The 9,969-nt window shown below is 46.9% G+C and overlaps 1 protein-coding gene across 1 annotated transcript in view; it reads right to left on the minus strand.

Moving 5' to 3' along the window:
• Ror2 (receptor tyrosine kinase like orphan receptor 2) overlaps nt 1–9,969 on the minus strand; it is a 176,428-nt gene that overhangs the window by 10,478 nt on the left and 155,981 nt on the right. The window contains exon 5 of the mRNA XM_021180555.2: nt 2,333–2,460. Within this exon, the coding sequence (XP_021036214.2) occupies nt 2,333–2,460 (128 nt within the window). The remainder of the gene's footprint in view (nt 1–2,332; nt 2,461–9,969) is intronic.

The raw sequence follows: 9,969 nt of genomic DNA on the forward strand, positions 1-9,969 counted from the left end.
GGGACTCTGAGGTGTGTACTACCAGATATAACCAGCAGGTGGTGCTGCTGTCAGACATTTAGTCCCAGGATACAAGCCCAGACACCCCCCCCCCCCAACTGCAACTGTTGAGTCTGGGTTCCAGCCAACTCACAGTTAATGTATAAAAGTGGCAGCTGGCCCTTCAATCCTTTGTGGCCCATTTCTTCATCTAGAAAGTGATTAGTTGAGACTACATGAAGAGATGAACTTTCACACAGTACCTAAAATACGGGTGGGATGTGAGTGGCCCCAGGGACTGGCTAGTCCCGGGGCTGGAAATCGTGGGCCCCACCTTTTTATGGGCACCAGAGGTCAAGGACAATGTGTCCAGGATTTGGTTTAACTAAGGAATAAACGCCCCAGTACAGAGTTGGCAATGAAGGGGATTGCTGCCAGAAAAGTCAGCCTTGGTGCCAGGCAAGTAAGGGCTAAGAATGGCACAGCCAGTAGTTCCTCAGGGAACCAGTTCACAATGTCACTGCTGTGTTTACAGGACTCCAAATGTGTCATTTGAGGGCTGTTTACCCAAAATCAGCTCTAGGCAGGAAGGTGCTTCCATATCCCTGCCCTCATCATTGCCTATACCCTTGGGCTTGGGGATACTTCCATATTCTAAAACATGTGCACGCATGTAGTGAGATCTTTAGGGAGGGAACCTAGGCTTCAACACAAAATTCACTAATGTTTCACACGGGCCTCACCCACGTGGTCTTTAGGTGGTTCCATATCACATTTTCAATGCATTTGTGCCTGAGAGCTGAACTAGCAAAGCCGGGGCTCCACAGAGGGGCCATGTTGGTTCTGTGACTCAAAGCCTACTGGATTCTGGACTTGCAGGATCAGATTGACTCCGCCTGTGCTAAGTCACAGCATGAAGCAGGTTTGTCACTGAACCCAAGGCTTCACTGTTGTACAAGATGACATTAAACCATGCTTCCAGCAAGGGCACCAAAATGTTCAGGGAGCCTTCCCACCCGCCTCTGATCCTCACCCACGTGGTTTACACAACTCATGTGGGCTCTGCTGTGACTGTGAACTCGGCTGAAATTAGGAGGTCAGCAGTGGTGTCTTCCTGCCTGGATCTTTATTCCAGCCCAAGCCACTGCCAGGGCAGGGCTCTGCCGTGCCCCCTCTGAGCAATGCCTGATTCTCATACAAAGCCTGGCCAATAGCGCCACAGAAAGCATTCAAGCCCCGCCCCCACAACTCTGCCGGTCCCTTTCAGAGTCTGGGAAGGAAGGTATTGGTAGGTCCAAGACTAACAGATTTTCTTCCTAAAGCTTCTTCTAATAAAAATCCCTCACCATGGAGCCCAAGCTGGGCTGCTGAAAGCTCACGGCCAGCCAGAAAACTCCCGAAGAGACTGAGGAGAGCTGCTTGACTTCCTGTCTGACCAACTCCGCCACAAAGACCCAGAACCAGGTCTTGGAACCCCTGGCTTTTTTCTCTGGAAGCTAAGGCCTGAGGCCTTACTCACTACAGTATCCCCTCTGCCTGGCATTCACAGTCTTCCTTCCCAAGTAAGCTGGTACCAGACTGTGCACGTGTGGGCCAGGCATGGCACACAGGTGGCACAAACATGCAGGAAATGTAGAGCAAGCTCTCAAGCAGAGTGAGGGTGACTGTGATATCAGTGCCCCCAATACACCCAGCCTGGCTGGGGTGCGCATGCGCATGTGTGTGTGCATGTGTTTATTCCAAACATGTGCACTTGCTAACTGCAGTTTACATGTGGCCTGTCCCTTAAAGCTCTCGTGTTTGCTTCCCGGTGTGGTAGTGCTGAGAGATACTTTGGGAACAGGGCATAGTGGATGGTCGCTAAGTGCCACCCTTAGAATAGATTGAGGTTGTTTTCACAGGACAGGCTATGTTCTCATAAGATTGATGAGAAAGAACAGGTTGGCCCCGCCCCCTATGGTACTCCCTTTTGCAGCTTCCTGCCTTGCCCAGTGATCTCCCCCTCTCAGATGACCTCCCACCATGATGGCTCCCACTATGAAGTGGTGAAGCCAAAGTGGCCTCAATGGGCTGTGAGCTGTGAGCAAAGAAATGTAAATTTCTTTTTGAGGTATTTAACTTTGAATATCTCACTATAGTACAGGATAAAGGACTAACACGCTAACTTAACACACTGGAGATGTTTTACGGCAAAACACATGAGCAAGAGCAATGGTTTCTGAGAAAGATCTCTTATTTCCTACTACAAGGGGGGGCTATGAGCCTGACAGTCCATGGCACGAACACTGGAGTGGTGGCCAGCCATCTGCACAGAAGGCGCTTGCTGTACCCCGAGGGGGCTGTGTGCTCCTACCTGTGATTCGGTTTTCAATCTCCCCCTGCATCTGGAGGGAGTCCACATAAATAGTCCGGTTCCCAATGAAGCGTGCACAAGCGATCCCTCGGTACGGCTGGCAGAAGCCATCTTCCTGATCGTCATCCCTGGAAAGACAAACAAACCTCCGTGAGTGACTGCTGAGGACAAATGGTCCATGAAGTGGTTTTAATCCAGAATTTTACAAACCATCAAAGGTTTTGCTTTATTCTGCTTTGTTTGTTTAGTTCTGTGACGGGGCCATTTTATTTAGTGAGGGTAATTCTGAACTCATTCTGTGGTCTAGTCTGGCTGTGAACTCTGAGGGCTCCATCTTGCCTCAGCGTCCCAAGTGCTGGGATTATATCCATACTTGATAAGCTGGCATTTCTTTTTTACTTGGTCCAAAAATTCCATCAGCGTAAAAACCATCACATAGTGGCTTTTTCTTATTGGCCAACTTTGGAAGCAACCAGACGCACAGACCAACAGAGTGGTGGTTCCACACAACAGGACACAAGTCAGAGAAAGGATGTGGGTGCCTGCCAGCGGGGCACCGAGCCCATCTGAGAAGCTCTGCACTGTGCGTGTGGCTCCAACTTGGCAATGCTCTAGAAAAGGCCAAGTCCAAAGGCGGTAATCAGATCCCAGACTGCTGGGTGTTGAGGGGGAAGAGGATGGATCTGAGCTCCTCAGAGGAATCTGAGGGCTGGGGACTTCTAGAAATGATGACAGCATGCTGGATATGTCAGCATACCCATAGAAAGGGAAACTCAAAATGAACCCTACTGCACATTGCCCAATTCAGTTCGTGATAGGCTGTTGATATGGCCATGTAGTAAGAGGACAGCAAGAGGGAACGCTAACTTCTGGTCAGGCTGACTGCAAGCCTAACACAGATGTTTAACAACTTATTAGTCACTTTTTAATTTTAATCACTTTTTAATAACCTGAACCCCTTAACAAAGTGCCAAGCACGAACAGACTTCTTTTTTCCTTTTGAGACAGGATCTTACTGTGTAGCTCTGGCTGGAAATCGCTATGTACATTAGGCCGGCCTCAAATTCACAGGGAAGGTTTGCCTCTGCCTCCCAGCTGCTAGGATCAATGCACCACCCCTTTAGCTGTGGGAAGACCTCTTACAGATGAGGTCATGTGGGCACGAGGTATTCATCCACAGGTCCCTAGCATGGGATGTTACACATCTCACACACTTCTTACTCTTGAACTATATCAGAGACTGGCTTTCCCTTCATGGCGCCCTTATTTGTAAACAAAGATTTTTTAATAATTTTAAATTATTAATTAAATTTAATAATGAATGAGGTGTGTTCCGGCACTGAAATGCTGGGGGGCAGTCTTTGACAAAGGCAGCACATGCAGGTGCTCGCTGCCTTCTCCATGGCAACTGAGAGACTGGCACCACAGTGGACAATACAACCAGGACACTCCAAGGTGCGGCCTGGAGTCTGCTGTGTAGATAACATGGATGATGCTTGCACACATAAGGAGATCAAGAAGGCTCACAACGGTAGTCCGTTCTCCTTTCTCCACAGCCTGACCTTTCTAGAACTCACTGCTGTGGTAAAATACCATATAACAGCAGTTCAAGGAGGGAAGGGTTTATTCTGGCTCATGGTTAGAGGGTCCAGTCCATTATGCAGTGAGGAAGTGGAGGCAACTGGATACATTGTATCTACAGTCAGCCTACAGTGATGAATGTAGATACATTGTATCTACAGTCAGATAAGAAGATGAATGTAGACATATTGTATCTACAGTCAGCCTAGAGTGATAAATCTACAGCCAGACAAGAAAGATGAATGTAGATACATTTTATCTACAGTCAGACAAGAGTGGGCTTGCTTCCATCATCCAAGGAATGGATGCTCACATTCAAGGTAAATCTTCCAGCCTCAATTAACCTGTCTAGAAATCCCCCCTGGATATACCTCTACAAATTTTCATGGTGATTCAGTCCCATTCCTTAACAATGAAAACTAGGCATCTATTTCAACAGCCCAAGAATCCTCGAAGGAAGCAACTCGAGTGGGGTGCAGCAGAGTTTTCAGGGCTGCTGTGTGAGGAGGTACAGCAGCCGAGCAGGGGGTCCATGAAAGAGCCTCTGATGTAACTGTAGGCCTGTAAGCCAGGTGCATGAAAGAAAGGAACGTGTTCTTACTGCCCACAAGATCCTCAGAGATTTGTGGAGCCAGACTAAACCACCCTGCTCTACCTGATGTGGCCAGGTACAAACCAGAGCCTGGCCACACTGGAAGCTGAAAAGGCAAACAGCTACCAGGAGAAACTACAGCCAAGGGAAGGAGACAGATGGCTTAGCGATATGGGGGTAAAGAGATGTAACCAGCAGGAATCAGAGGCCCCCCAGAGAAACTGAGGCAGGTCCCTACAAATAGGTAGTAAGCCACACAGCCTCTCCTGTCAAGAAAGGCCTCTCGAGGGGACACCCTAAGAAGGAAAAGGTCACAGAAGGTCAAGGAACGATCCAGATTAGAAACCAACTGCACCAGTTAGTGTTTGCGAAGGGAGAGGGGATCTGTTAAGTGGACCATTAAAGGAATTGGAGTACCATTAAATACTCAGACATTATAGCTATTGTCACGTAACACCCCTCATTTAGGCAGCACAGACTTAAGAATTAAGATATAATTTTTATTCACTACAGGATTTAAAGAGAATTACCTTTCTTTCTGTGTATGTGTGTGTAGTCCTGTGTGTGAATGTGGGCATAGCTGCATCCTCCGCCTTGTTTGGGATTGGGGGAGAGGGGTGTGGTCTCTGCTGTTCACTACTGTGTACTCCAGACTAGCTGACCTATTGGCTTTGGAGATTCTCCTATTCCCACCTTCTATCCCCATAAGAGCAACAGGTTACAGAAACACACACTACCATGTCTGGTTTTCACATGGAGGTTGGGGATTTGAACTCAGGCTCTCATGCTTGCTCAGCAAGCACTCTTACCCATAGAGTCATCCCCCCAAGCCCCAAGAGTTACACTTCCAATTGTAACAAGGTGGCTTTGAGTTAAAAATTTAGTCCAGCGTCTCTCCTTCAAGCTCCACCTGAGGTTGAGCCAAATCTCTAAGGGACTGGTGGTCTAAGCTTTAACCCCAAATGTTAAATTGTTTTTTTTGTTTTTTCCTGAGAATGTCCTTTGTAATAAGGCAGCCTGGCTTCTCCTCAAGTTACCTTTAGTCACTGGCTTGTCAGTGACAATTTAAATAGTTTTTATCCTGTTATTTTCCTGTAATTAGGATAAAACCTGAACAGGAGTAGAGAACAGTCTCCATAATAGCAGTGGGAGAGCTGTAGGGGCAGCCCAGGGCATTCTGCTCAGGCACTCGATGGGTACACCTGACTATGAGCCAGACACAGAGAAACAGACACTCATTATGGGACGGAGGTCCTGGGTCTGTAGACTGGCAGGTAAGGTAGACTTGGTAATGGAGATTCTGGGGCCATAAGCATGTAGCTGGATAATAGGGTGGCAGTTGTGGACACGCTTGGTGGTCAAGAAAGTCAGAAAATAAGAGGGTTTAAGACATGACGCCAAGGATGGTAACTTTCGACATACCAAGAATTAGCTTAAATTTTAACTGCCCAAGAGCATGGGGCACTTTCTTGAAGCAGTGTGTCACACACCCATATACCCAAAGGTGGGTGGAGGGCAACAGAGGGAGGAAGGGGCTTTAAGGCAGAGGCTCCGGGCATCACCACATCCTGTATAACTGTTTCTAGTATGGAATATGTTGCCCTATGATAGTGAACATGAGCCACCACTGAGTTAAAACAGCAGAAAGGAACCCGGTAGTACATAGGAAGTGTCAGGCATGCATGGCTCCCTGAGCATCACCCCAACCTGAGAGAAGCTATAAGGAAGGGCGGTGCCACCCTTTCTTCTCTGCACACACCCTTATCATCATCAACTGAAGGCGGATGGGAGGATGGCAGTAAATGCCTTAAGTACCAGGACAACCACCTGCCTCCCATCTCACAGCAGCGGAAGCCTTGGGCCAACGTGCTCAGAGGGGCAGAGCATTAGACAGACAGTCACATTTCTGTGTGAGGACCAGTAACAGCCTCCTCCTCGAAGTCACATGACACAGGATGAACTCAGCCTCCTTTGTCAGTCACTGACCCACTTGATATCCACCTACAGAAAAGACCAATTGACCAAGGACAGCCAGAGTGGCTATGTCTCTGCCAAAGGAAACACGGCCATGATGGAGCCACTGAGTGGGGCAGACTGGTCACTCCCGGAGCACATGGAGAACTAAGAGATTATTTACTGCCTTCAGCTCACCATTTTGCCTTACTTCCAGAGAAATCTCTATGCTGGTGAGTCTGAGACAGTCCAAATCAATAGGAAAAACAAAGTCATAGCTACAGAAAGGCCATGGCCTGTGACCTCAGTCCACAGGGACGTTATCTGTGGTGGCCACCAGAGACTGAAGGCAAACAGCCCGAGGGCTTGAGGAGCAGCGCTGAGGGATTTCAGTCAGGCATGAGATAAGCCAAGCCCAAGTAACCAGTTCTCGATACAGCGAATTAAGAACAATGCACTGTATAATTATTAACAAGTGCAAACAGAGAGATCTTACCTGTTCTCACTGCAAAAAAATGATAATGATGTGAGATGATGCATTTGTTAATGGGCCTGATTAGGTCATTCTATAACATATAAGTGTATCAAGACATCATGTTGTATTCTATAAACAGATGCAAGTTTCTGGTGCTGGGACCTGACCTAAGGGTGTTTTGCATGCTAACACTTCTGTTGAGCTACACTTTCAGACAATACACACAAATTTCAGTGTTTTATTTATTCATTATTTTGTATATTGTATCCTGAAATGAACCTAAGGTCTGGAGAATGCTAGGCAATGACTCTATCTCTTTTATTCTCCAGCACAGAGACTCACATAGTTGCCCAGGCTAGCCCTAAACTCATTCTGTAACCCAGGCTAGCCTTGAACTTTCAATCCTCCTGCCTTAGCTTTCCCTATAACAGGGATTTAAAAACCCCCACTAAGTGGCCTGGCTGTACAAGTTTTCATTTGGCAACTTAAGAATGGATTGACTACCTTGAGAGGCATCTGCCAGCACAGAGTCAGATTAATCCAGCACCAAGTTAAAAGCGTAACTCGCACCAGCATTCTAATTCTGTGACATCATCCCACAACAGAAAATCTCTAGGAGAACGTTAACATGTGAAAGCTACTGTTAGCTTTCTTTTTTTTTTTCCGGGTTTTTTTTTTTTTCCTTTGAGACAGGGTTTCTCTGTGTAGCCCTGGCTGTCCTGGAACTCACTTTGTAGACCAGGCTGGCCTCGAACTCAGAAATCCGCCTGCCTCTGCCCCCCAAGTGCTGGGATTAAAGGTGTGCACCATCATGACCGGCACTGTTAGCTTTCTATCTGAGAGTGGGACTATAAAGACACAGGTCTCTGTTATTAGCTGTAATACAGCAGACACTGTAAACACCCTGTATCCACACTGTAGTGTTTCGGGATAAGTGTGAGGCTATCTGCAACAAGATGGACTGATGAATGGATGGGTAGATGGGGCGTGGGAGGAAGACACAATGAAGCCAGCAGAGAGAAAGGCAAGGCCTTGGTTGTGGCCGGGTGCTCGCTCTAAAATGTCCCCCAACATTGCATGCTTGAAATACTTCCTAATAAAATGTTGGGGGGTGGGAAAAGGCGTGGCTCTTGAGAGGAAAATTCAGCTGAGTCCTCACTCCTCACCCATTTACCTTTGATGGCATTATTAGTCCAATCTAAACAGTTCAAGGAAACTACAGATGACAGTTTTAAACACGATGCAACACAAAAAGCCCAAGAATTCTCCACAGAGCACAAATCTTTGTATTTCCATCTAGGTCTTGGCTACATGGCCCAGGGAGTAAAGGAGCTTGCCTCCAAGCCTGACTATCTGAGTTCTAATCCCTAGGACCCACATGATGGAAGAAGAGAACTAACTCATCCAAGTTGCTCCCACTCGTACATTAAATAAAGGTAATAAAAATTAACTTAAGGGCCAGAGAGATGGCTCAGCAGGTAAGAGCACTGACTGCTCTTCCAGAGGTCCCGAGTTCAATCCCAGAAACCACAGATGCCCTCTTCTGGTGTGTCTGAAGACAAGTGACAGTGTTCTCACATACAATAAATAAATAAATTAATTAATTAATTAATTAATCTTTTTAAAAAAATTAACTTTCATTTGACCAAAAAACAAGATTCAAGATGTACTGAAAAATCATAAAGAAAAACCGGAAATGAAGATTGGACTGAAGATAGAGGCAGGCGAGAAAGAACAAGGATTCCAGGAACTGGGCACCCAGGCGGCCTCAGGGTGATGGGAAATCAGGGCATGCACAAAGGGCATCATCATTGCTCCATCAGCGTGGTGAAACGAACAAGGGGAAGCCCATGTGTGGAAGGTAAGGGTGATGTGTTTGCTTAAGCCCGTGAATGGCCATTCAGCAACACTGAGTGTAGCAGCCCCTCCTTACCCGCTGGGAATACGTCCCTCGACCCTAAAGAGAGAGGAAACCGGAGACGGCACTGTGCACACAGTGGCTTTTTACCTTTACACATGCCTGCGGTGACGTTCAATTTATAAATTAGGCACAATTAGCAACAATAACATTCTACAGGGACAGTTATGTGAATGGGGTCTTACAGCTTCTCTCTGGCACATTTCCACTTGCCCTTAACAGTGCTCTTGTGCTCCAGGACCAACATTAAGTATAATATGAGTTACCTGAGCACGGTACTGTGATATTGTAGAGTCCACCCAATAACCAGATGGCCACTGAGTGACCACCAGGCAGGCAGCATACATCGTGTGATATGTCTGACAAAGGGATGGTTTCAACCCCAGCTAAGAGTCAGTTAGGTGCTATGAGAATTTATCATGCTACTCAGAATGAGATACATCTTCAAATTATAAACTGGGTTTAGATTTTTCCATTTAATATTTTCAGACTGAGGTTAGCCCAGGGTAATCTTGTAAAGAGGAGCTGTGGCTAAGGAGGCTACTATGTACAAAGGTGAATGGTTTTTTGTTGTTGTTGTTGTTGTTCTGGATATTACTACCCTGGGGTCTTGGGGGACATGTCAGAGTGTACCACTGAAGCATTGTGGGTAATCACAGTGGAGAGTCTTTGCATTTGAGGGAGTCACGTGCTCTGTGTCCAAGTTCAGAAAGGGGGAGAGAGAGAGAGAGAGAGAGAGAGAGAGAGAGAGAGAGAGAGAGAGCGAGAGCCAGGTATGGTTCAGCTGCAACACACAGACGATACCTAAGAAGGGTTTGTTAGTGCACTGGGCATAATATTTCTAATAAAGCAAAAGGAAGTGGAGCCCCTCCCTAAGTATATTCCCATGCTAGCTGCCTCTTCAAGAGACCTAGTCTGGCCAGGCAGTGGTGATGCACGCCTTTAATCCCAGCACTTGGGAGGCAAAGGCAGGTGGGTTTCTGAGTTCAAGGCCAGCCTGGTCTACAGAGTGAGTTCCAGGACAGCCAGGGCTATACAAAGAAACTCTGTCTTGAAAAACCAAAAAAAGGAAAGAAAGAAAGAAAGAAAGAAAGAAAGAAAGAAAGAAAGAAAGAAAG

This window comes from Mus caroli, chromosome 13 (assembly GCF_900094665.2).
Source record: "Mus caroli chromosome 13, CAROLI_EIJ_v1.1, whole genome shotgun sequence".
NCBI lineage: Eukaryota > Metazoa > Chordata > Mammalia > Rodentia > Muridae > Mus > Mus caroli.